Genomic DNA, 27177 nt, shown 5'->3' on the forward strand with positions numbered 1-27177 from the left:
TTGAAAACCAAGTATGCAAAGGAAGCTAGAGAATCCCAGTGTCTCCCGCTCAGGCAAAGCAGCAACTACCATAATGAGGTCTCGTGTCCAGTCAAGGGGATGATGGAGCTCAGCCAAGGAAAAAGTCACAGGTGGTTTTAGGTGACCTAGATGACACCCTGGCTCTGTTAATGGTTAGTTGACAGTGACAGGCTCACATATCAGGAGAGAGGGAAAGACGCTTTCTAAAAACAAGATGACAACAATAACAGAAAAAGTACCCCAACAAGGCCCCCACCCTGTGCAAATGAGACTTGCAACCTGAGCCTGGTCCCTTCAGTGTCCATTTGATCCCCACCCCCATCCCCGAGGACTGCACACTGCACCCGGCACCTCTCTGCCTTGCCTGGGTTAGTTTAAGGGACTTCATTTCCCGGTGCTGCCATAGCAACCAGGAAACAACCTCCGCTGAGACAAGAAGGATGGTGCTGTGGCCGAGCTCTGTAGATGCACACGGCTGGTAACAGAGCCACCGGGACCAAGGGACAACAAGAGCTCAGGAGAAGGGGAGAGACGGGTCGCCCAGAGAGTAGACAATCCAGGGCTTGAGGAGGCTGGCTGTGCGGTTTATTTTTTCTCTCCACAAAGACACACACTGTCTAAACTGTGTGACTGGTTGTTATTAAGAAGCTGCTGTGAGAGGGAAAAATGTATTTAATAAAAGGCCCTGTGTTTGTGGTCTTCTTGGGCTTGCTGTGAGCTCTGGAAATCTTGAGGTGTGACCAGATTTCAGCCTTCAGAACCAAGATGGACTGCCCTTGAGAAGGGGTGGTCAGAGGCAAACATGTTCACGCTCTCCCTCCTGAGTCGGGGCCACGGGAAGCTGGGCCAGGACAAACAGAAGTTAGAAGTCTACTTTGAACCAGAGGTGAGTCTCACAGCTGAAGAAAGGCACATTTTGGAGGTGGGAGAGGAATGCTCTATGTTTCCACTTGGGAGGTAAACCATGTGTGTCTTGGTTTGTGTTGTTAGTGAGGTGGCGGGGTCACTGGAAGATGGTCCTTCCTCCTTTATGAAACTCAAGAAAATAACGCCGTTTTCCTGACACACCGAGATTGCCACTGGGGCCCTCATCTTTCCCCTTATAGCTGTCTTTGCTTGGACCAAAGGAGATTCCAGATTGTCTGGAATTTGGATGGTTTGGTGCAAGACCAGAATTTCCACCTGGGTTCTAGGCAAGCTGATGGTTGTTTGGTTTTTGGAAGTCATGCTCTGCGGTTGAAATGCTGTGTGTGTTCATGCCATTTCTATGGCTTCCTTGAACTTTCTGGAATTCAACCCACAGGACTCATATTTAATATAGGCCAAAAAGAAAAAAAACCACTCATTTTAGAAGATTTTAAAGAGGTGGCAAAATTCCCCTGTTATACTAGAATTTTATTTCACTGAATCCTGCCAGGAATAAGAAATCTATTGGGGATACTTTGCAAATTTGGGGGTCATACAGAGATTTCCATTGTCATGGTACTTTGTCATGATATTTGACCTTTGCTGTGTTAAAAGGCGTATAAAGTTTCAAAGGACCTGTATGGCCAATGGCATTTACTTACCTACAAAATATGTAACCGCTTTATAGGCCCCTAAATAGCCAAATTAGGTAATGTTGCATAGCATCTGGAATGTGTAGAAATTCTCCCCACGTACAGCTGAAGTGGTAGTGGCTTGGAATGCTCCTATTTCAACTGCCAGCTAGTCCAGGTCTAATTTCAAAGTTATCTGCTGCCCTTAATAATTCTGATCGCTTACTTGCATACCAGGAAACTTTAACTGGCCTGTAACCTACACGCAAGCTAAGTTAATCCTCTGGTCATACATGACTCTCCTGAAAGTTTATGGGGTGAAATAGAACCATGCCCTGGGTTCCACTAATTTTGAAATGTGGAGAGAAAAGGCAGTTGCTAAGAAGAGCAATTGTGTTCCATAACACTGTGTGAACAATTCAGAGAAAATCAGTAACACAAAAATGCCGGAGGCTTTGCACAAGCAGTATTTGCTATAGAAAAGTCTTCCACAGTGGCTCCGTCAAAGTGGCTGCTTTTCATTGCAGGATTACTTGAACTGGAGGTCCCCAGAAGACTATGCTCCTGTCAGCAAACCTCAAGACGAGAACAATGCCAACCAGCACTCCTGGAGCCTCTTTCTCCCTAAAACTTTCAGCACTAGAAAGGGTGCCCTGATCCTCTACTCAGAAGGTTTAGCCATTTCGGCATGGACACCCAAAGAGAGGAGAAAAGGCCTCTACCGCCCCAAAGGTCCCTGGAGGAAGCTGGATCTTGAACTACACACACTTCAAGACCTCCAAGAAGCCATCCTGGCATATGGAAGGCAACAGGTAGGCAGAGTACTCCCTCGGGTTTGGGGAAGGTGCTGGCAACATGTCTAGAAACCCAGGTGCAGCTTTGGTAATAACTTCTTGGACCCGGGGAAGGTATGAAACTCTCAGACCTCTGTTTCTTCATCTCTAAAATGAGATTGACTGTACTCCTAGCCCTATCTGCTGCACACCATTGTCACGAAGTTTAAATGAAATAATGTATGTGAAAGGGTTCTGAAAAGCATAAAGGGCTACATTATCATCATTTTGTGTTTTCCTTTCAGTTAGAGTAACACAAAGTCCTTTTCAGCATTCCGACAGATTCAGGCCAGCAGACGTTTCAGCAGGATCCTTGAAATCCTGTCTCGTAGCCACAAGCATCATCATCCCACCTCTGATGTTCTTGGCTCTGTGGAAATGAGAGGGAGAACATTTTAAATATTTACCTTGAGCCCTTCAGCGTCTGCAGGATAAGTTAATGACTTTTTCCATCCTGAATATAATATTGAGGGAAAACGCCTGTGCTCATTTTTCTGATTCATACTTCCTAACGTCTTGTGAGATGTGCACCTCGCCCCTGCTTTATATAATTGCATGCATCAGCCCTTTGGCTGAGGCCATAAGATAGTCTGGGAAGATGTGTCACTTTGTAAAATTCTAGGTTAGAAATGGTGGGTGACTCCCTAATTTAAAAGTGTCTACTGACTTTTCATTCCCACAAAATAGTCATCAGCTTCTTCTATCAGGCCTTTCACACACTGGCTTTTCTGCTCAATGTCTAGCCACATTTCCCACCTGTTCCTGTACCACTTCAATCATGGATGCCATAAGGCCCCACCCATGTGATTAGCTCATCATTCTTCAACACCTGTGCCCTGTCATGACTCTCCATTTTTGCACACACTTCTACAGCTGGCAAGCTCCCACCCATCCTTCAAAACACAACTTAAATACCATCTCCTCACTGAAGCCTTCTCCCACTTGCCTAGGCAGAGACAGACCATGCCTCCCTCCTCTGCAAATATTCCCATACCATCATGCACTGAGATTTATCTCTTTGACTGTCTGTCATTCCTGATGGATTAACATCTCTTCCCATCTGGGGACCATGTCTAAATCATTTCCAGAAAGAGTACCCACAAATGTTTGTGGAATAAATGACTTGGTCATGCATGATATTTTCAATGTTTCTTAGATCATCTCCTAGAATCATTGTTGGACAATTTATCACTACCCCCATGCCAGGCAAAGCTTCCAAAAGAAAAAACTCCTCTGCCCTCTTTTCATCTTTCAAAATAGAGAAGCTTGATGACCTTGGCCGAATACCCAATGATCTTTGCCTTAAAAATAATAAATTCTTGAATAAAAGAAAACCAATTATTGAATGCTTACTGTTGCGTTATAGCTAAATATTATTTTATTTAATCCTTACAATGACCCTGTTCAATATAGTTTTTCTTGCCTCCTTTTATAGATGAGGAAACCAAAGCTCAGGGTAGATAAGTGATTTGCCCAAGGCCAGAGAGCTACTAAATGACAAAGCCAGAATTCAAATCCAGGACTGCCTACCTCACTAGGGCCTGCATACTTTGCACTCTGCCCTGTTGTTTGTGGACTTGAAGGGACTCCAGTGGTCATTGAGCCTGGTCGTGACCTGTTTGTCTCAGATTCCCTCTGTTCCCTTCCCCTGCTCTGCTCTGCATCGCAGGCAGGTTGACCACAGGCTATATACAATTCCGCAAACATCTGTGTTCACTGGCTTCTGGTTGAATTTGCCAATGGGAGACACAGAAAAGAGATTGGAGAGGGATAAGAAGAGGAAGACCACATTATTTCTCCCTTCCCCCTCTGCCTCAGGTGAAAAGAAGCATCTGCATTACCTCTGTGATACAGCTCTCAACAGACAGGCCCACTGTGACCCCCGACTCCTCCAGATGACCCCACCAGCTCCTCCCTCTGTCTTTCTAGCTTAAGTGTGGTGCTGACTTCCTGATGTTACTGATCTCAGTGTTGCCCCCCCGCCCCCATCTGTTTGGCTTCTGAGCTCTCCAATCAACTGTACAACCAATTCCCTAAATTAAATTCCTTCTGTGTTTACTTAGTTTCTATTTTCTTGGTTGGACACTGAGTGATATATAGGCTAACTTACTGCCCAGAGTAAGAATACCTTCCATCGTTTTCAGATGCTTGTCTATAAGGCTAAATCAGGTAACAGATATCTTATTAGTTTATAAAGTAGATGAGTCAGTTTGGGTCAGTTTCATTTTTGGTTATATTTGGTGTCAATGAAACAAAGAAGTTACTATCTTCCTGTGATATCCATCTTCTAAATTTATAGCTCATATCTGTACAAAACAGAATATATAGTCTAACTCCACATGAACAGAGGGAAATGGTGTGAAGAAATTAGAGAAAAGAAAACGTATGGGAGAGTACAGCGCTGGAGTTTAAGATTAAAGGACATAGTAGATTAAAAGAGGAGGGGAAGCAACTCAAAAGGGACTTAGAATTAAAGAAAAAGAACACACCGGGTGCAGTGGCTCATACCTGTAATCCAGCACTCTGGGAAGCAGAGGCAGGAGAACTGCTTGAGCCCAGGAGTTCAAGACCAGCCTGGGCAACATAGTGAGACCCTGTTTCTATCAAAATAAAAATAATAAAAATTATTCTAAAAAAAGAAAAGAAACGCCTCAGAAGCTTTGGAAAATAGAGAGTACCATCTGACTATGAAAACAACAGCCTGGCAAGAAACTTTTAAAATCATAATACCCAGTGCCAGGACAGCTATAGGGAAACAGCAGTCTCACATGTTAGAAGTATAAATTCACATGACATTTCTGGAGGACAATTTGGCAAAGCCTAAAAGGGGCTGATACCTTTTGATTCAACATTTTACTTTTAGGAGCTGGCCCTAGGACATAATCAGATATAGGTTCAAAGATTTATGCAGAAAAACATGGACTACAGGGTTCTTTACCATGCAAAACACTGAAAACAGTGTATGCCCAGCAATGGAACACTGATTAAATGAACTCTGGTAAATCATGTAATGACCTGGGTCAAGCAATGAAGTCATGTGTTAGTCATGAATAACATGAGAAAATCTACACAATGTTTTTCTTTTGTTTTGTTTTGAGACAGGGTCTCCTCTGTTACCCAGGCTGGAATGCAGTGGCCAGTGGCACCATCACAGCACACTGCAGCCTCAAACTCCCGGGTTCAAGTGATCCTCCCATCTCAGCCTCCCAGGTAGCTGGGACTGCTGCCTCATGTCACCATGCCAGGCCAACTTTTTGTATTTTTGTAGAGATGGGGTTTAGCTCTGTTGCCCAAGTGGTCTCGAACTCCTAGGTTCAAGCAATCCACCGACCTCGGCCTCCCAAAGTGCTGGGATTACAGATGTGAGTCACCATGCCTGACTCAGAATTTATTTTTTAAAAGCAGATTACAAAAATGTATTCATATAATAAAAATACCAATGTTCATTAACCTTTTTTGAGTAGTTATGGTATTTTTGCCACTATTCTAAGTGCTTTCCAAGTATAACTCATTTATGCTTTCTAATAATCCTGGGAGTAAGTACTATTATTATCCACTTTAAAGGTGAGGAAATAGAAGCACAGAGAGTTTGAGTGACTCACTCAAAGTTATACAGCCAAGTAAATCACTGCACCAGAATGTGAGATTAGGCCACATAGAAAACATCACCTCTCTAATATAATTCTGATTTTTAAAAAGTGATTATTGACCAGGTGTGGTGGCCCACACCTGTAATCCCAGCAGTTTGGGAGGCCAAGGCGGGTGGATCATCTGAGGTCAGGAGTTTGAGACCAGCCTGGCTAACATGGGGAAACCCAGTTTCTACTAAAAATACAAAAATTTAGCTGGGCATGTGGCGCACGCCTGTAATCCCAGCTACTCGGGAGACTGAGGCAGGAGAATTGCTTGAACCCGGGAGGCAGAAGTTGCAGTGAGCTGAGATGGCACCATTGCACTCCAGTTTGGGCAACAAGAGTGAAACTCTGTCTCAAAAAAAAAAATTGATTATATATCCACCAAAGGATATCCACCCAAATTTCAACTGTGGCATAAACCATGGGTGGTGGGATTATAAACCACATATTAATGTATACATTTCTTTCTACCAATTATATTTTTTAAACTATGGGATTTTACAAATAAAATAAAAATCTATAGCTTTGAAAGAGGTAGACAGTTGACCCTAGAGATCAAGATGAGAGGTTTCAGGGAGGAAAATGGAATGGCAAAAAGTGCTGCAAATTGAGTCCACCAATAACCACACCATCTGTCCATTAGGGTGAGTATTTCTTTGTCCAAATACGATAGTTCAAAAGTTTAAAACACTACACTCAAAGTCAAAGAGCCAAAGTGAGGATGGAAAATGGGGTAGAGTAATAGTGCTGCTGACGGAAGGATCTGTTCTTGGCTGGACTGTGTATCAAGAAACCTGCATGACTCAGGCCCCACCCAGACCTGTAAGAATGAGGCCTGTTGCAGAAAGGTGAAAGTCAAGGTTTAAAGCATCTCACAGCACCTCCAGCTCTTTGGATCTGACAGCACACATGTGGCAACCCGTCTGGAGTTTATAGCTCAGCATACATCCACCCTTGAACTTTCTTGATGGCCCAACTCCTAATGGGTAAAGATAAATGTAAAGTCAAGAAATCAGAGGTCAGCATTCTTAGACTTCTGGATACACACAGATATGTTGCTTGGTTGGTTTTTCGTTGTTTTTTAACAGAATGAAATCTTGTTTAGCATTTCTAAAGTTGAAACCATTCTTCTTGAGGCCTTTAATTTATTCGGCTTCCCATTATTGAGACATCAAATAGCTATAAAACCTAAGTAATCATAATTTGGGGTAGGATAAATACCAACAATGAGACATTGATTAAATAATGTACCTAAAATAATGTGTTTTAAAATTCAGTTCACAGGACATGCCACTTCTCTGTTCCATTGAGAGACAAACAGGATTTAGATAACTATAGCAGATTTCAACCAACATTGTACAATTGTCCCTCGGTATCTGCAGGATTCCAGGATACCCCTTGATTTCAAAACCAAGGACCACGATTACTTCCAGGAATCCCTGAAGATACCAAAATCCGAGGATGCTTAACTCCCTTATATAAAATGGCATGGTATTTGCATATAACCTACACATACCCTACCATATACTTTGAATCATCTCTAGATTGCTTATAATACCTAATATAGTGTAAATACTTTGCAAATAGTTGTTATACTGCATTGTTCTTATTAGTATTTTATTTATATATATATATATATATATTTTTTTTTTTTTTTTTTTGTGGAGACAGAGTTTTGCTCTATTGCCCAGGCTAGAGTTCAGTGGCATGATTGTAGTTTACTATAACTTTAAACTCCTAGGCTCAAGCAATCCTCCTGCCTCAGCCTCCCAAGCAGCTAGGACTATAGACATGTGCCACCACACTCAACTAATTTTTTAAAAATTTTTTGTAGAGATGGGATCTCGCTATGTTGCCCAGGCTGGTCTCATACTCCTGGGCTCAAGCAATGCTCTCACCTCAGCCTCCCAAAGTATTGGATTACAGATGTGAGTTGCTGCGTCTGGTCTATATTGCTATTATTAATTGTTTTTTTCCACATATTTTTGATCCATGGTTGGTTGAACCTACAAATGGGGAACCCACAGATGCGAGGGCCAACTATATTGCTACTACCATCTTCATTATAAATTTGGTTAAGTTTAAAAGTATTGTCAGCCTTGTTCCACTGAATAGTCACCACTCATTCTGTACTGCCTAATTTCTCCCCGCATGTTAATACTCAAGGCATTTAACTCTTTCATTGCTATTTTCAGCCAATGTCCCCCACGAAGGAACCTTTAGGTTACCTTTTTTTGTTTTGTTTTTTTAGACAGAGTCTCACTCTGTCACCCAGGCTGGAGTACAGAGGTGTGACCTTGGCTCACTGCAACCTCCCGCTCCCAGGTTCAAGCGATCCTCATGCCTCAACCTCCTGAGTTGCAGGGATTACAGGTGCATGCCACCATGCCTGGCTAATTTTTGTATTTTTAGCAGAGACAGGGTTTTAGCATGTTGCCCAGGCTGGTCTCGAACTCCTGACCTCAGGTGATCCTCCCGCCTGGGCCTCCCAAAGTGCTGGGATTATAGGCCTGAGTCACCATACCCAGCCCAGATAGCCATTTTATCAAGTAGAAAATACTGTAAGAAATATGCCTTCTGAATTATTTTTCCCATTCTAACAATAATATCGGGGTTTTATATAAATTAGAAAAATATAGAAAAGGAGAGAGAATTATAAATTATCTGTTACCCTTTTAGCCAGAGATTAGGAAGGTGAAGTTTCCTTGCAAGTCCCGATCAATAACCTGCTACTTGTTTGACGGTGTTGGTAAAATGTAGGAAGTGCTCTGGTGGCTGTCAACAGTGTTAAGTAGGCACCAAGGCAGCAAAGGGGAGAAAGAGCAATTTGCCTGCACTCCTTTTTCTGAGTGTGCTCCATTGGAGCAGGTCCTGAGTCGTTGTACTTGGAGTCTTTAACAAACCTAGAAGTAGGAAAGATCAGAGAGAAACATGGTCAACTCCAACTATGAGGTCAAAGGTAATGTCAATAACAGCTGAACTTATTGAGTGCTTAGTGTGTGGCAGGCACTTTACCTGTATAACCTCATTCAATCTGCACAAGCCTAAGAGCTAGGTGCTAGCATTACCTCTGTTTTATAGGAAGGAAACCTGGGGCTTGACATTAACTAGTTTGCTCAAAATTACACACCTAAGTGGTGAAGCTAGAATTGGAGCCCAACAACGGACTCCAAAGCCCCATGTTTAACCCCTAGATGGCTTGATTTTGGAAACTCCACATGCCCCAGAGAAAAAGAAGCATCTCCCCAGCTTTAACAGTATGTTTAAAAAGTGGACCTGAGTCTTTCAACACATCCATTAAGCTAACCCTTTGTAATTCTAGGAGAGCAAATCAGACTTTTATTAAAATTAATTTGGATGATAAGTAGCATTTCTATAATAAGCTATATATATGATCCAGTACACTCCTGTTTCTCTAGGTTTTATGTACTTCATTCATTTGTTCCCTTGTATAACTAACAGAATATTTATAACAATGGCGGGGGCCAGGCATGGTGGCTCACGCCTGTAATCCCAACACTTTGGGAGGCCAAGGCGGGCAGATCACTTGAGGTCAGAAGTTCAAGACCAGCCTGACCAACATGGAGAAACCCCGTCTCTACTAAAAACACACAAAAAATTAGCCAGGCGTGGTGGTGCACACCTATAATCCCTGCTACTCGGGAGGCTAAGGCAAGAGAATCGCTTGAACCCGGGAGGCAGAGGTTGCAGTGAGCCGAGATCACGCCATTGCACTCCAGCCTGGGCAAAAAGAGTGAAACTCTGTCTCAAAAAAAAAAAAAAAAAAAGAAAGGGCTAACACTTATGTAGAACTTAGTATTATATCAGTACCATTCTAAGTGCTTTACACTTATTAACTCACTTAATCCTCACAACAGGTTAATAAGGTAGATGCCTTTTTTATCATAGCGAAATATATATAACATGAAATTTACCATTTTAACCATGTTTAGGTGTACAGTTTGGTGGCAGTAAGTATATTCACATTGTTGTACAATCATTACCATCATCTATTTCCAGGAGTTTTGCCACTTGGCTAAACTGAACTCCATATCCATCAAATAGTAAATCCCCATTTCCCTCTGCCACCAGCTCCTGCAACCATATTTCTGTTGTCTCTGTGAATTTGACTATTCTAAGAACTTCATATAAGTGAAAGCATACAGTTGTATCCTCTGTGGCTAACTTGTTTCACTTAGCATAATGTCTTCACTCATTAGAAGAGTGAATTCATGTTGTAGCATATATCCAAATTTCCTTCTTTTGTAAAGCTGAGTAATATTCCCTTGTATGTATACACCACATCTTGTTTTCCATTCTTCCATCAACAGACACTTAAGTTGCTTCCACATTTTGGCTGTTGTGAACAATGCCCTATAAACATGGATGTACAAATATCTGCTCATGTCCTTGTTTTCAGTTATTTTATGTATATACCCAGAAGTGGAATTGTTTGGATTATACGGTAATTCTATTTTTAATTCTTTGAGGAACTACCATAGGATTTCCTATAGCAGTTAGTTACACCATTCTACATTCCCACCAGCAGTGCACAAGAGTTCCAGATTCTCCATATCCTCATCAATACTTGTTACTTTCTGTTTTCTTTCAATTTTTTTTTTTTTTTTTGTGACGGAATTTCGCTCTTGTTGCCCAGGCTGGAGTGCAATGGCGTGATCTTGGCTCACCGCAACCTCCGCCTCCCAGGTTCAAGCGATTCTCCTGCCTCAGCCTCCCTAGTAGCTGGGATTACAGGCATGCACCACCATACCAGCTAATTTTGTATTTTTAGTAGAGACAGGGTTTCTCCATGTTGGTCTGGCTGGTCTCAAACTCCTGACCTCAGGTGATCTGCCCGCCTCAGCCTCCCAAAGTGCTGGGATTACAGGCATAAGCCACTACGCCCGGCCTTAAACATTTTATTTGATAATAACCAGATCGTTTTGTAATTCATAAGCATGATGATTGGGTGTTCACATGCATATGTGAATGTGCCACCCTCTGAACCTTGTTACAATGTCAACACATCACCTGTCTGACCTGAAAAAAATTTTTCTTTATTTTATAATAGCCATTCTAGTGAGTGTGAAGTGGAATCTCATTGTGGTTTTGATTTGCATTTACCTAGTGATAAATGACATTGAGCATCTTTTTATGTTCGTATTGGCCATTTGTATATCTTTTCTGAAGAAATATCTATTCAAGTCCTTTGCCTATTTTCTTAAGTGGGTTGTTTGTTTTTTGTTTTTTTTTTTTTTCATTGAATTGTAGGAGTTCTTAGATATTCTGAATACTTGGTTCGTGCCTGTAATCCCAACACTCTGGGAGGCTGAGGCGGGAGGATCACTTAAGCCCAAAAGATCGAGGCTACAGTGAGACATGATCACACCACTGCTCTCCAGTCTGAGTGACAAACTGAGACCATGTCTCTGTCTCTCTCTCTCAAAGAGAGATATTCTGGATATTAATCTCTTACCAGATACAAATTTACAAATATTTTCTCCCACTCCATGGGTTGCCTGCCTTTTCACTCTGTTGATAGTGTCCTTTGATGCACAAAAGTAGGGAGACTGAGGCAGGAGAATTGCTTGAACCCGGGAGGTGGAGGTTGCAGTGAGCCAAGATCGTGCCACTGCACTCCAGCCTGGGTGACAGAGTCAGACTCTGTCTTAAAAAAAAAAAAAAAAAAGTTGTAAATTTTTATGAAGTCCTACTTATCTATTTTTTTCTTTTTTGCCTGTTCTTTTGATATCATATTCAAAAACTCATTGCCAAACTCAGTGTCATGAAGCTTTTCCCCTATGGTTGTAAACTCTAGGGGAAAACTTTTCTAAGAGTTTTTGCTCCATTTTGAATTAACTTTTGTAAAGGGTGTACGGTAAGAGTCCAATTTCTTTTTTTTTTTTTTTTTTTTGCATGTAAAGTATGTACTTTTGTCATCCTTACTTGACAGATAAAGAAACTGAGGCACAGGTGAATCAAATAATTTCCCTAAGGTCACACAGCTAGTGAGTCATCAAGACAGGATTCAAATCCAGGCAGATGGAGCTCTTGTAGGACCTGGAGCCTAATTTTTGCTGCTAGCAATCCTAGTTGTACCTTCACATTTGTGACATATGGCTGGTCAAATCTTTGATGCTGAATGGTTTGGTCAGGTATAAAGCCTTCTTACAGCACTGCATTAATGAGAAAATTCAGACCACTTAACGACTCTCTTCTTTATGGCCTGGTATCCAGGAACACATGCTCACCGCAGATAGACAGGAGAGAGAGTTATCATTTGCACAGAATCCCAGAAATTAAACCTGCAGAGAAAGGGCTGGCTGAGAGCAGCAGTGTTTGCACAAGGCTAATCAAAGTCAGGCTGGGGATGGAGGATGCTTTCCAGGCACCGCTGCAAGTGGCCCCTCTCCCCTCCCGCCCTGCCCCCGCCTCTACTCCAGTGGCACTCACCTGGCAGCCCCAAGGCTGGCTCCAGTCACACATGCACAGGTGCAGCAACAATGGGCAGTCACCCTGTTCTAAGGCTTGGCCTTTGCCAGAGAACACAGACTCCAGCAAGCCTGGCTGAGGGTGAGCAGATGCCAGCTGTGCCCCTCCTGAGAGAAGGACTTCTGGCTGGAGCAGGCAGCTCAGAGCACAGGTGGTCAGCAGTAAAATGCAGACATTATTGGGTTTTTCCATTCAACCGAGCCAACATCTGAGTAGTCAGGAACTGCCCTGGGCCTAAAACAGTGCCTGACACATAGCAGATGCTCAGCAAATTGTTTAATGACATATTGGTTACAAGAATGTGGCCGGGGAAGGTGGGGATGGGGGTGGGGGTGGGCAGGGGGGGCCGTAACCTCTACCCACCAGGAGTGCACAATCTGGTGAAAGAGGCAGATTTGTGCCCCAGTGACATTTTGATACAAGGCAGTCCATGAGAGGAGCGAGATGATGATTTCCTAATAAAGAAGGCAGAGAGTGTGACTGCTTCTTACTGGGGAAAATCTAGAGCGGCTTCTTGGAGAAGGTAGAATTTGAGCTGAGTCTTGTAAAGATAAGCAGGGTGAGACCTTCCAGGCTTAGGTGAGCAGAGGCCTCTAGGGGAGAAGGTGCAGGGCAGGGGAAGTCAGGGTCACCCCCAGGCTGCCTGATGGAAATATACCTGGGGATGTGGGTGGGGCCAAATTGTGGAGGGCTGTGCCTGCCAGTTCTGGGATTTGGGGGCTTCTCTCTTCACCATTCTGCTGATTCCTGCACACAAAGCCTGGGCCACCCGCTGCAATATGATGGCAACTGGCTGCCTGGGCCTGGGCCTTCATTGCCTTCCTAGGGACTCTGGCGCCCTGTCACCCTATATCTGCTGGGCAGGAGCACAAACCCTACCATCTCCTTCCATCCTCTGAAAACCCTCAGCGGCCAGCACTACAGCAGGTGGACAGGACAGCCAGTGCGGGGGAAGGGACAGGTACACGGGATTGCCCTTCGTGCCTCTGCATTCATAGACCTGATATACATCAGGAGAGGCAACTGGCCAGAGCAAGTCCCTCGTTAAAGGCAGCGCTTACGGTGGAATGTGGATAACAGGCCACCCTGTGCACACTAATTACTCATTGCAAAAGAAACCCGAAGCTGGGGTTGATTGGCAAAGCCCAGGCAGGCCTGAACAGTCTGAAACCATCCGTAGCCAGCCTCCTGCTGTCATGTTTATTTCCCTGTTCCAGAAACTCCCTTCCTGGCTCCCTTCTGTCTCCTTTTATATTTTAGAGTGACTTTTGAGTGGGTGGTTAGGTCTAGGATAACTTAAGGGAAGAACTAAAGAAATACGCATGAGAAGAGGGTGGGTGCCATAAAATTAATTAATTTTTAACATGTTTTCTATTTAGAAATATAATCTAACTATATTACTGAAAACTTGATTTTATTTAAAAAAAAAAAAGAAAGAAAAGAAAGAACTATTTGTAGTCTTAAGCCCAACACCCTAATACTGCCATTATTAGCTTTTTCATCTATTTTCTTCCAGTCTTTCCATCATGACTATATACAGGATATACTTGTGTGAGGCTGTATTTATACTATGCACGCTTTCTTATATTTTGCTGTTTTCCACTGAAAATATCCTTCAACAGGTTGGAAGTGAGTAAGTCGATTTCACCCTGACTGGTCTCTTCGGTCACCCTAAGCAGGCCTTGGGCATCCCTCAGTGCTTCAGTTTATCCAATGATATGGGACACTATTAACCAACTTCACGGGCATAATTTGAGAAGTTATTAAAAGAGACCAAGAAACTAGAAAAAAAACGTAAAGAGAATGTGGTAGACAGGATGTTCTGCCAAAGATATCTCTGTCCTAATCCCTGGGACCTGTGAGGTTACAGGGCAAAGGGAAATCAAGGTTGCAGATGGAATTAAGGTTGTCCTCAAGAGATGGCCTTGAAATGGGGAGATTATCTTGGATGATCCAGGTGGGCCCAAGGTAAGCACAAGAGTCCTTAAAAGCAGAAGAAGGAATCAGAAGGAATGATCAGAGAGAGGGCAGCCTGAGGAGGACTCAGCTCAATGTTGCTGCCTTTGAAGATGGAGGAAAGGGTGACAAGCCAAGCAATGAAGCTGGGGGTGACCTTTAGAAGCTGGAAAAGGCAGGGAAACAGATTCTTCCCTAGAGCCTCTAGAAGGAACTCAGACCTGTCAGCACCTTGATTTTAGCCCAGTGAGACCCATTTCAAACTTCTAACCTTCAGAACAATACGAGAATAACACATGTGTGTTGTTTAAACCACTAAATGTATAGTAATTTGTTAACAACAGCAATAGAAAATGAATACACCAAGATCAGCTTCCAAACCCTAAGCAAAAATATATGTAAATACTCTAAATTCCTGGTCTAGGATTCCCTAACTCTTCTTGGCAACTCCCTGCACCATGGTGCAAGCTTCTCAGTAAAGCTTCAGAACCAAGCTGGTGCTTCAGAAATGCCCACTAATGGCTGGGCGCAGTGGCTCACTTCTGTAATCCCAGCACTTTGGGAGGCAGATCATGATGTGAAGAGTTCGAGACTAGCCATGGCCAACATGGTGAAACCCCATCTCTACTAAAAATACAAAAATTAGCCAGGTGTAGTATTGGGTGTCTGTAATCCCAGCGACTCAGGAGGCTGAGGCAGGAGAATCACTTGAAACCAGAAGGCAGAGGTTGCAGTGAGCCAAGATCATGCCACTGCACTCCAGCCTGGACAAAAGACCGAAACTCTTTCTCAAAAAAAAAAAGAAAAAGAAAAAAGAAATAAAAGAAAAGAAAAGAAAAAGAAATGCCCACTAACGAGAAACTACAAGGGTTCTTGTCCAGACTCAAATAGCACATCATGCCATCCGCACAGGGGCCACCACAGCATCTCGGAAGAGACTGGTCCTTACTGCATTCAGAGGAAAGTCAGTCAAAGCAAAGATTCACAGAAAAGAAATGAAGTTCTAATTCACCCAGAAAAGGCCTCTGGTCTAATGGCTCCGTATTTCAGGGCCCAACACAGTGTCTGGCATATAAAAAGTACCCAACAAATATTTAGCGTATGACTGAATGAAAAAATTGAGTGAGTAAAAGTGTCATTTAGCTTCCACCATCCTCTCTATAATTATTTCTTTCATGTCCTCTGGGAAAAGCCTCAAGACCACATGAGACTGAATTTCTTTTTTTTTTTTTTTTTTTTTTTTTTTTGAGACGGGGTCTCGCTCTGTCACCCAGGCTGGAGTGCAGTGGCCGGATCTCAGCTCACTGCAAGCTCCGCCTCCCGGGTTCACGCCATTCTCCTGCCTCAGCCTCCTGAGTAGCTGGGACTACAGGCGCCCGCCACCTCGCCCGGCTAGTTTTTTGTATTTTTTAGTAGAGACGGGGTTTCACCGGGTTAGCCAGGATGGTCTCGATCTCCTGACCTTGTGATCCACCCGTCTCGGCCTCCCAAAGTGCTGGGATTACAGGCTTGAGCCACCGCGCCCGGCCTGAGACTGAATTTCTAGGCTGTTTTTGCACTTGAAGTACCTGCCACATAAACTTTCCAGACATTAAGGAGCAGGTGATGCTCTGTGTTTGAATTCTAAGCATTCATTTAATTCATGAGTCCCTAAGGAGTAAAGTCAATTGAATAGTAAGCCACGCTTTCTTTTATCTTGAACCTTGAACCCATGCACTCTAGCCCTAAATCTAGAGCACTTTCCCAGGCTTTCTCACAAGCTGTCTCCTCCCCACTCTGCCGCTTGTACATTTTGCACTCACTTGATGTGATTTTATTAGTTATCAATCCATCTTAATCATCCCCTTTTCTCCAGTGCTTGTTTCCCATCCCTTCAATCTGTAGCAGCTTTAAATCTGTTGCTCCCATATCGTATCCATGTATCAGAAATACTTTTGGCTGCAAGCAACACATTTGATATGTTGATATCAATCATTGATAACTATGATTATCAATGGTTGAAGTTGGGGAATCAGCAAACACTGTTCACTGGCCAAATCCTGCCCATTACTTGTTTGTGTAAATAGAGTTTTATTGGAACACAGCCATGACCATTTGTTTACATATTGTCTATGGATGCTTTTGCACTACAAGGACAGGTTGAGTGGTGGCAACAGAGACCATATGGCCTGCAAAGCCTAAAATATTTGCTCTCTGGCCCTTTAAAAATACCTTCCAGGTTGCGCATGATGACTCACGCCTGTAATCCCAGCACCTTGGGAAGCTGATACAGGTGGATAACTTAAAGTCAGGGGTTCAAGACCAGCCTGGCCAACATGGTGAAACCCTGTCTCTACAAAAATATAAAAATTAGCCAGGCATTGTGGTGCACACCTGTAATCCCAGCTACTCTGGAGGCTGAGGCAGGAGAATCATTTGAACCCAGGAGGCAGAGGTTGCAGTGAACCAAATTAGCACCACTGTACTTCAGCCTAGTTGAAAAAGCAAGATAGTCTCAAAAAAAAAAAAAAAAAAAAAAAAAAAGTCTGCCAACCCCTGATTTAGGCAATAAAGAGATTTAATTATCTCAAGTAACACAAAGTGAAAGGGCAGGAGTTTCATGCTTGCCCAGCTGCTCGCCAATGCCATTAAGGATGCAAGCGCTATCTTTTCCTTCCACTATCCTTTGAATGTTGGTTTTTCTAATTAGGCTTGTTAGCACATGTTCACAAGATGGTCCCGTACTTTCAGAGGTCACATCTGGGTTCAAAGCAGAAGAAAGGGGCCAGCAAGCCATCCTTGCACAGCTGTTCCTTCTCTAAAGAAACAAAGACCTTCCAGAGGCTCCCAATAGTTTCCCCTTAGTTTCATTGACCAGAGCTAGGTCCCTTGGCCACTCTGAGATGCAACGGAGTCTGGGAAAGCAAGGCCCTCCATGTCTGCACTTCCCTGGATTCAACCAACAGGGATTCAGAATATTCAGGAAAAAAAAAAATCCAAACAAACAAACAAAAAAAAAGAAAGTATAACTATTTATACCGCATTTACATTGTATTCAGTATTATAAGTTGCTAGAAACAATGTAAAGAATAAGGAGGATGCATACAGGCTATACTGTACAAATATTACTACCACCATTTTATAATATGTAAGGGACTTGAGCATACACAGATTTTAATATCCACAGAGGCCCTGGAACTAATTCCCCACAGATAACAAGGGATGACTATTTGGGAAAGGGGATCTGCTGACAAAAAATCGGGGCTTTTTTAGCAAAAAGAAGCGAGAGGGAGTAAGTGTTGAGCAGTTAGCATAATCTCCCACCACCTGGACAAGGGAAAGGAGAAAAGACCTAATATTTGTTCACCACCTACTATGTGCTAAGCATTAAATATTTTACATACCTCAGCTCATCTAATCCTTACACTGAGGACACTGAGTAAAATTACTCAGAGAAGTAATTAACATGCCCAAGGATGGGGCAAGATCTCAAGATCAATCCCATCTTAAGGCAAAGCCTCTGCTCAGTCTCCACTGTGTTCTCCTCAGCTCCCTTTAGGAGTACTGAGAGATTGGAAAGCGCTTTCACAAGTGCAGGGCGAACAGGGAGTGAGAGGATGCACCCTGTCACCTTACTATAAGCTGGCTCAATGGGACACCGTTCACTTACATTATTTCATTTACACCAAAAAGGAGGTATTATGCCAGCATTATGGGTGAAATTATATAACAATTACACGATTGAGAAATGGTGGGGCTGGGATTGAACTATTTGTTCATTTATTCATTTCCCCCACAATATTGAGCCCCTAGTATGTGCCAGGCACTGTGAAACCTGACTCTCGGGTTGATTCCAGAACCCATGCACTCTCCATTCCCTCTACCACTATTTAGCTCCATTTTAGAGAGAAGTCCAGAAGGTTCCAGAGCTCACCCGAGATCATAAAGTTCCCCTGAGGCAGAGCAGGCCTTGAGCCCAGGCACTCTGGCCGTAAATCCAAGGCTCTTTCCCAAGCTTTCTCACAGGCTGTCTCCTTCCCACTCTTCGGCTTGTGCTTTTTGGACCCACTTGATGTTTCCCTGTGTCCATTGTTCAGCCTCTGCAGGCCCATAAGACTGAAATGAAAGACTGTTCTGAAGGTTAGAAAGAGATTTGGTGCCTACAGGATGAGTTTCAGGATGCCAGAGCTATTGTGCCACTGAATTAACCAACCCTGGTATTCTCTAGCCTTTGGTCTTTTTGTTACATGAGACAACAAACTTTCTTTCTCATTGTTCAAGTCTGTTGAGTCAGGATTTATTGCATACTAACACGTATGAAAACGCTGGTCTCCCTAGAAGATAGTTCTTACAGTCTGCGACACTCACTGAGGCACCTACTTCAAAACATCTTTATTTATTGTTTTGACATCAAGCTGGTTCATGGTGCTAACTCTTGGTCCTTTGATGAGATGGTCAGTTGTTGAAGAACAAGAGGCTTTGCACTGATGTGGATTCTGAAACCCTAGATTCAAGCCCAACTCCACTTCTAACTGGCTCCACACAGTTGCCCTCTATCCTTCCAGGCTATATCGTTGCCTTGGGAGAGTTCCTTAGCCAAAGGGGACTAAGTGGGCTTCATCTCTCATGCCAGTTCTCACTGGCACACAGTGTGGATCACTTTTGTGGAGCACCCAAGAATATATGCTGTCTGTTTCCATTCATATGAAGTTCAAGAATAGAATAAAACAGTCCACAGTGTTAGAAATCAGAATAGCAATTACCTAGTGGGCAGGAGGATATTGACTAAAAAGTGGCACGAGGGACTTCCTGGGTGGATGAAAATGTTCTGGATTTTGTTTTCTCTGGTGGTTACAAAGGTATATACAGTTGTCAATATTTATCAAATGAACATCCAAGCTCTGTATAATCTATGCTATATAAATTATGCCTTAGTTTCAAAAATGTTTTTAAGGAGAAAATGGATTATGAGATCACCTTCAGTTCAGCAGTCAAGAATTCTGTGATTGATTAGGAATGTCCGCCATGGACACTGGGGAGGGTGAGAGATGTCAACACAAATATCACACATTTGCTATTCTTGTGCCTAAGCAATCATCCTCTGAGAGCTTCTACATCAGTTAAGTGGTTATAGTAACTCAGTCCACCTTATAGGATTACAGACGAGGTGAAAGTTCTCTGTGTAATGTAAATTCCTAGTCAATTGTAAGATGTTATTATCCATATTTATTCCCCATGATGTCTTGCACGGTGGCACTGACTTTGGCAGGTAGGTTCCCAGAAAATTCTCCCCAGCTTAAATGAAATGCATCAGAGCCAGATATTTTCAAAATGCCAGGCTCCCCATGAACACGGACATGATTTGTCTGTCCCAGTATTCATATTACAAACACTGAATGCCAATGCAGATTTGTGAGCTGGCTTTCCCATTACAGTACAGAGCCATTTTTGAAGACACTAAAATGATGTCCACAGGCTGAACTAGGTAATGTGTTTTCTTCTGAAGTTTTTACCCTTTCCTAATGCTCTATCTCAAGATGGAGTCTGGTATATGTCATTTCTCCTTCTGCTTCCAACTGCAAACGTGCAGGGGCCTTTCAGAGCTTTGTTCTGAGGGCTCTTGGTTTATGTCTATTAGCCAAGGCATCTGTTTTTGGTGCCTTCTGGCACCTTCTGGGAGTTTCCTGGATTACTGATGAAGACTGTGCTAACCAGCCTATATCACTAGGTGGCTCAGGGCTCAGCAGCTGTACTGTTTCCTGACTGGTGTCCCCACAGGGACAGCAGGACAGAGCCTGGCAACCATACCTCCACTTCCGAAGCCAGCTGGAGAGCCAGGCCCAACGGCAGATCCAGCCGGGACATTCAGCCAAGAGATACCTCAGAGGCCTCCTGCGGACTTGGCCCCCAGACGCCATGTATAGGCTGTGGTGCGCAGGTCAGTGGGGAAATGGGAGAGGGGCACACCCCAAACTGCCCCACCTCCCATTCTGGTGTGACAGTGTGTTTTCCATCAAGACCTGAAACACCAGGATTTCAAGCCCAATTCTGTGTTAAAGCAAAACTCCATGCCTGGTAGCCCACAAATCCCTTTCACAGCTCCCACCCTTTGTCCTCTGAAGCATTTGCAGAGGGAAGAACGGCCTGAAGTCCTGCCTTCACTCCCACCCCTCGCCCCTCAGCAGCCTCACATGCCACATCCAGGCCAGAACTTTCTTCCCAATCTTCTCCACTCAGAGACCCTCCAGTTCAACCCCCACCTTTTACAAGATAAGGAAGAAGAAGCCCAGAGAGGCAAAGGAATTTGTCCAAGATCATTCAGTCAAAAGCAGAGCTGGGACCAGAAGTCAGATCCACCCTGCACTCCCACAGTTCCACATTCTTCCCAGCATTCCTTAGTTCCCCATCTGAGGTGATCCCAGGTCCTCCCAGAAATGAAATGTTAGGACTTCTCCTCTTAAAGATGGCAGCTCTCCAGCATAATCCATTAGGAGTGGGATGGACACCCTTCTGATGAACAGACTCTAAATGCACTCTGTAAATGCTTGAAAACAAAAGCGGGAAGTGGTTGGGGATTAGAGTTGCCAGATTAAGCACGTGCATACCCACCCCTGCAACACGCATAAACAGTTACACTTGCAATCTTCGGGATGTACTTCTACTAAAAAAGTATTCCTCATTTATCCAAAATTCAAACTTAACTGGACATCCTGTATTTTATTTGGCAAGCCTATTTGAGATGAGAAGAGTGAGCAGCGAATGTGCCAGTACCCACTCGGCTGTTTGCCACTTCTTTAGCAACAAGAAACAGCCAGGACCAGAGAAAGACTGACTTTCTTCCTGCTTTATAGGTTTACCCTGAGGAAGAAGAGAAAGCAATTCACTCCCCCAATAAGTGGTGACTTGAAGCAAAATGAAAGTTGTGGGCTCGTCCAGTCATTGGTTTTACTCTCAGGGTAGTTCCACAGTTATAGGCAGTTCCATTTATTTGACACTTTTGAGAAAGAGCCACTTAACCAAAGAAGTGTTTGTCATTGGGTGGGGCAGAGGGCAGAGCAGGCCACTCTCCTATAGCCTAGGTGCAACATTCCCCAGAATGAAGGACCCTCTTAGCCTCAAAAAAAGTCTCCGAGTCCTCCATGGAAGTCTATGGCTAAAATGTATGGTTTAAGGAAAGATACACACACAGAAATGCATTCTTGAGCTCCTTGCCATGATTTCTTGCCAAAGTCCCTCTTGAAGGTGAGACCCTCAAGCTGGAGGCACAATGGCAAGAATCTGATGTGAGCCCATCAGTCCAATGGCCCCACCACCCTCTTCCTGCACATCTCAGAACTCCCCACTTTGTGACACTAATGTATATATTCTCTGGGACTTCTTTACACCCCTATGATTAATCCTCCCCACCCTTCAAGCTCACACCTTCTACAAAGTCTTTGCTAAAAACTCCAGTCAATATTGAGCTCCTTGTTTTCTGACCTTATATTACACTGACACTCAGAGCCATACAGAACACAAGAGAGCTTTGCCTCTCCAATAGACTATTGAGTGCCTTTTAAAAGGGCCCAAGTTTGGTTCCATTGTATCTACTTCACTGACTAGCTGAGGGGTGAGCCCATAGGGAAGCCCTCAATAAATACTTATAGAATGATGGATTGAGGAGGCTGCTGACCATGGGGCCTACAGAAGCAAATAGGATACATCCACTACCACTGGATCTCCTCCTGAGGCAGGAGGAGTTTTTGCCCCAAAGAAGCAGCCATGTTCCTTCCACCAGGGAGACCCATTTCTTGGGAATGATGGGATGGAGGAAGTACACATGTAGCACAGAACCAGAAGCACCTAAGACACTGGATAGACAAGCCTCTATGGGTTCTATCCGACTTTTTAATCTCCCTCATCTTCTACTTGTCTTCCCTAATGGGCAATGTCCAAAGCCAAGACTAGTTCAAGTGAGGAACCTTGTAGTTACCGCTGAGAACTTGAAGTTGGTGACCACTGTTTCTATCAATATCCCCTGATCTGCTCTTCAGGATACATCAAGGATTCTGTGCTGCTCCAGGACAGTCAACTTAATGTACCAAAGAAGCTCAGGCCACAACAAGATCTTTCAGGTGTACCCCCAAAATACCATCTCCTGCCTGTCTTCCCTTCATTTTGGATTCAACAAGGAAAATCTTTTGAACAAGGTACATGTTGATTTGCACGTTGATTTTATGACCGGTTCTCAGATATTTGAATTGTTAACACCTTAAAATGGCGTTTCCCAAAACAAGGTCTTCGGATTCTGGGTTGCATAGTCCTCAATCTGTAAAATGAGGGGTGAGTGCAGACCAGCACTGTCCAATAACGCTTTTCACAGTGATGGAATGTTCCCTATAGGCTGTCCAATAAAGTGGCCGTTAGCAACATGTGGCTATTGAGCACTTGAAATGTAGTAATTACAACAGTGAAACTGAGTTTTTTATTTTATTTTATATTAATTAACTTATATCTAAATAACCACATGCAGCTGGTGGCTACTGTGTTTGGCAGTGTAGGTCTAGACTCTAGATTTTAGATGATTTCTTAGATCTGTTTCACTCTTATATTCCTTAATCCTGTGATTTTTGTGGCAATATAATGTGAAATATATATATAGGATTTGGAGCCAGAAATGTGTATCGAAATGGCTGTTCTCTCACTTACTAGTGTAAGATCTTAAGCAAGTCATTTAACCTCTTTGAGCTTCTGTTTGCTCATCTCTGTAATGGGCACAATAAGATCTACATCATGGCTATACAGAAAATTATTGCAAGCCATCTGTAAACTGTTTAGTAGTATGGGGATTGACCCTGTCAATATTATTCTATGGAACTTGAAGCATTAAAAGAGCCAGAAGTTGCCTTTGGTAAGGGAGATGTGAAAAGACAACTGGGTAGCAGTAATAGGCAAAGACAAGAGCCTTGGCTGGTAGCAGAGTTCTTGAGAAAATAAAAGAACAAGAGCCCAACATAAGATTTTTGGCCAGACTCAGTGGCTCATTCCTGTAATCCCAACATTTTGGGAGGCCAAGGAGGGAGGATTGCTTGAGGCTAGGAGTTTGAGACCAGCCTGGGCAACATAGTGAGACCCTGTCTCTACAAAAAATTTAAAATTTAAGCTGGGCGTGGTGGCACTTGCCTGTAGTCCCAGCTACTTGGGAGGTTGAGGCAGGAGGATCACTTGAGCCCAGGAATTCAAGGCTGTAGTGAGCTATGATGGCACCACTGCACTCCAGCCTGAGACCCTGCCCCTAAAATATGTATAATGAAATTTTCCAGAAACAGTGGCAGTGGCTGACCAAACCCCATCTTTGGGGAAATGATCTGGTCAGGATAAGTAGAGAATCTGGTTTATCAAATGAATGGAGAAGAACATGGCAGGTTCTCAGAGCCTGAGGCCATTACATAGTTCAACCAACCACACATCTCACTTGAGTCTCTTTTTTTCTTTTTCTTTTCTTTTTTATTTTATTCTACTTTTTTTTTTTTTTTTTTTTTTAGAGACAAGGTCTTGCTCTTGTTCTGTCACCCAAGCTGAAGTGCAGCCATGTGATTACGGCTCACTGCAGCCTTGAATTCCTGGGCTCAAGCGATCCTCCCACTTAGCCTCCTAAGTAGCTGGAACTGTAGGAGCACATCACCACTCCCAGCTAATTTTTGTACTTTTTTGTAGAGATGGGGTTTCACCATGTTGCCCAGGCTGGTTTCAAACTCCTGTTCTCAAGTGCTCCTCCCCACTTGGCCTCCCAAAGTGCTGGGATTACAGGCATCAGTCACTGCTCTCGGCCTCAGGGCTTTCATTTTATGGCTGGAGTAACACTGCACACCTGAGGGATAAAGTGACTTTCCTAATTGATGCCATATACTAAGGAGCTGTCACAATCAGGCAGAAAACAAAGAGACTGTATCAAATAGTGATTAAACATGTGACCATTAGCACTGATTCCAAGCCATATAGCCACTCTGGGCCTCGGTTTTCTCATTTATGAAATGGAGATGACCATACCCATCTTTATCTCACAGGGTTGCATGTGGGAATTAAATGAGATACTGTAGTACTAGAAGCGGGCACATACTATGTGCTCAGTAAATGTTCATTATACCTCCTTAGCTTGTTGGAATGCCCAATTACCCATGATCACAGTGGCCAAAAAAATCTATTTTAAAAGAAGCAAAAATAGTTCAGTGGCTGTAACTTGAACCCTGACTGATGTTTTCATTTGTTTGAACCTTATCTTCCACTGGTTTCCCTCTCTTTGCCCAACACTGTATCTGAAGAAGTAGCAAAAGTCCCAGCTGCAAATCCCAGGTCTCCAACAATATGATGTTGGCTAAGTCACTTATGCTCTCTGCATCTTCAGTTTGTGCATATGTAAAATGCAAATACTGGGGTCTGCATTCCTTCCTCCCTGGTTGTTTGTGAAAAATAACAGGAGAGGACAGAGCTACTCCAAGGCACATTATCTGGATTATCTGAATCCATATCTGAGATCCAGAGAGATTAAGTTTTGTGGTCTCCTTTCAACAACTGAAGCTTCCAATACTTTACTTGCAAATCTGTTTCTATTAAGCACAAATAAATGAATCAGATGATGATGTTTACTAAGAAAAAAAATTCTGTTTCCCCTCGCGTTGCTTGAGTCACATATTCAAACTCACCTGGGATATCACCAAAGGGAAAATTGTCTCTCTGTTCCGCCTACTCACAATGCTCCCTACCCCAACTTAGAGACCCAATGTGTAAGACTGTTCAGACTGGGCGCAGTGGCTCACACCTGTAATCCCAACACTTTGGGAGACTGAGGCAGGTGGATCACTTGACGTCAGCAGTTTGAGACCAGACTGGCCAACATGGTGAAACCCCCGTCTCTACTAAAAATACAAAAATTAGCTGGGTGTGGTGGTGCATGCCTATGATCCCAGCTACTCGGGAGGCTGAGGCAGGAGAATCACTTGAACCTGGGAGGTGGAGGTTGCAGTGAGCCAAGATAACACCACTGCATTCCAGCCTGGGCAACAGAGTGAGACTATGTCCCCTGTGCCCCCCACAAAAAAACAAAACAAAACAAAAAAACTATTTAGTAGGTAAGTGGCCATTTGGCTAGAGTTTCACTTCCTCCACCCTCAGAAATGCATTTGGTTCCAGGTGAATCTGACCAGAAAAGATGGACCTAGTTAGTATCCGGTTTGACCCCAAGGAATCATTCTACAAGGAATCATTCTAGAATATCCCCAAAGGTCTTTAGTGCTGCTCTCTGTATGGAGTTGAGATCCATTCAGGAGCAGGCCTAATGTAGCCCCGGGTCACCTCATATTAATGAGTCCCCAGCCCATCAGATTTCCCTGGGCCACTAAAACCAGAGCAGACCCTCTGAACCTGAACCTGAGCCTGAGCCTGTATTTCTTCCACCAACACTCAGCCTCAGTTCACTTCTAGCACGGCCTTCAGGAGCCACTGGGCAAAGGAAGGAGAGCTGGAGGGAGGGAGTAGCCCCACCTGTGGGCGATTGACTCTTGGCTCAGTGACGCCAAGGATGGAAATAATGAACGGGAGCCGAGAGGGAAGGTGAGGCTGGCTGGAGGCAGGAGGAGAAGCAGCTCCCAGAAGTCTTGTGATCCATCACACACAGGCCCCCAAAGCCTTCCAGAGCCCCTAGTTGAAAGACAGCCCCGCATTGTTCCATGGAGCCGCATGCTGGGAATAAAGGTATTGCTAAAACTTGGCTCCAAACAAGGAAGCTTTGCCAGACTGTTTCAGCAATAAATCTACCTTGAGAAAGTGATGAAAACAGCTGCAGGACCCCTTAAACCATTGATGAAAGATTTGTTAACTATGTTGGAGTCATCTGTTGACTCAGATCCTTCCTGAGGGTTGCAGACAGTATAAGTTCAGAGAGCTAAACAGCAGTCTCACCTCATTGCATTCGGCAGAGGCTTTTCTACAAATAAAGAGCCAGGAGACAGCCCTGGAATCCCAAGAGCTTGCTTCAGGCTGAGCACCTCCATGACAACACAGCAGGCTGCAGGTCACGCCACCATAATCACACCACTGTCATCCACTAATCCCTCACAGTTTACAAAGGGCTGTCACATTCATTATCTTATTTGAGCTCCAGATAACTCTACAAGGAAGTGAGGGCAAGAAATCCGTATCCCCATTTTACAGATGGGGAAACTGTGTCTAAGGAATGAAGACTCAACCCTGAGCCTCCTGACTGCTAGTGCAACTCTGTTTCCACAGACCTGGCTGCCACTTCCAAGGAGGCACTAGCAGAAATACCGAATAAGGGAGGAGGGGGAGCAAGGGAGGGCCTTGAGCACCTTTACTCAGAGAAGCAAGAAGGGAGGCAGTTTGGAGGCAGCAAGAACACCGCGTCCATTTCCAGGGTGATGAGCTGACCCGTTGTTCACCTTGGCAGGTCAACAGGGCCTGGATGAAGGGGAAGCTGGAGCTGCTGGACATGTGGACCAGGGCCCTCTAGCCAAGAACCATGGCAGTCAGGGGACTCGCTTGCCACCACTCAGGAAGCAGCCCTGGCAGGAAGACGAAACGCGGGCAGAGGTACCATTTCTTTGTTTTTGTTTTTTTTTTTTTTCTTTTCCCCCTAGATGGAGTCTCACTCTGTCACCCAGGCTGGAGCGCAATGGCTTGATTTTGGCTCACTGCAACCTCCACCTCTCAGGTTCAAGCATTTCTCCT

General features: G+C 43.8%; 1 protein-coding gene, 1 long non-coding RNA gene and 1 other non-coding gene across 7 annotated transcripts in view; 2 read left to right on the plus strand and 1 right to left on the minus strand.

The window, feature by feature from the left end:
- The first annotated feature begins 450 nt into the window (after window positions 1–450).
- LOC105468083 (KIAA2012 ortholog) overlaps window positions 451–27177 on the plus strand; it is a 141406-nt gene continuing 114679 nt past the window's right edge. For 2 of the 4 annotated variants that reach the window (XM_011718042.2, XM_011718043.3), the window contains exons 1-5: window positions 451–907; window positions 2087–2371; window positions 20233–20392; window positions 22488–22643; window positions 26897–27039. In XM_011718042.2, coding sequence (XP_011716344.2) covers window positions 824–907; window positions 2087–2371; window positions 20233–20392; window positions 22488–22643; window positions 26897–27039 — 828 coding nt within the window. In that variant the 5' untranslated portion in view covers window positions 451–823. The remainder of the gene's footprint in view (window positions 908–2086; window positions 2372–20232; window positions 20393–22487; window positions 22644–26896; window positions 27040–27177) is intronic. The other 2 variants (XR_003015057.2, XM_024788601.2) reach the window with 1 other exon arrangement.
- The window catches only part of LOC105468082 (uncharacterized), a 60625-nt gene continuing 35845 nt past the window's right edge, over window positions 2398–27177 (minus strand). Inside the window, exons 3-5 of one of the 2 annotated variants that reach the window (XR_979279.3) lie at window positions 8699–8930; window positions 6909–7006; window positions 2398–2762 (exon numbers count right to left, since the gene is read on the minus strand). This is a non-coding gene — a long non-coding RNA (uncharacterized lncRNA). The remainder of the gene's footprint in view (window positions 2763–6908; window positions 7007–8698; window positions 8931–27177) is intronic. The other variant, XR_979278.3, reaches the window with a different exon arrangement.
- LOC112424385 (small nucleolar RNA U13) lies at window positions 10965–11068 on the plus strand. The gene has a single exon (XR_003015130.1). It is a non-coding gene; the product is annotated as a small nucleolar RNA U13 (small nucleolar RNA).

The sequence above is a fragment of the Macaca nemestrina genome, chromosome 11 (genome assembly GCF_043159975.1).
Source record: "Macaca nemestrina isolate mMacNem1 chromosome 11, mMacNem.hap1, whole genome shotgun sequence".
NCBI lineage: Eukaryota > Metazoa > Chordata > Mammalia > Primates > Cercopithecidae > Macaca > Macaca nemestrina.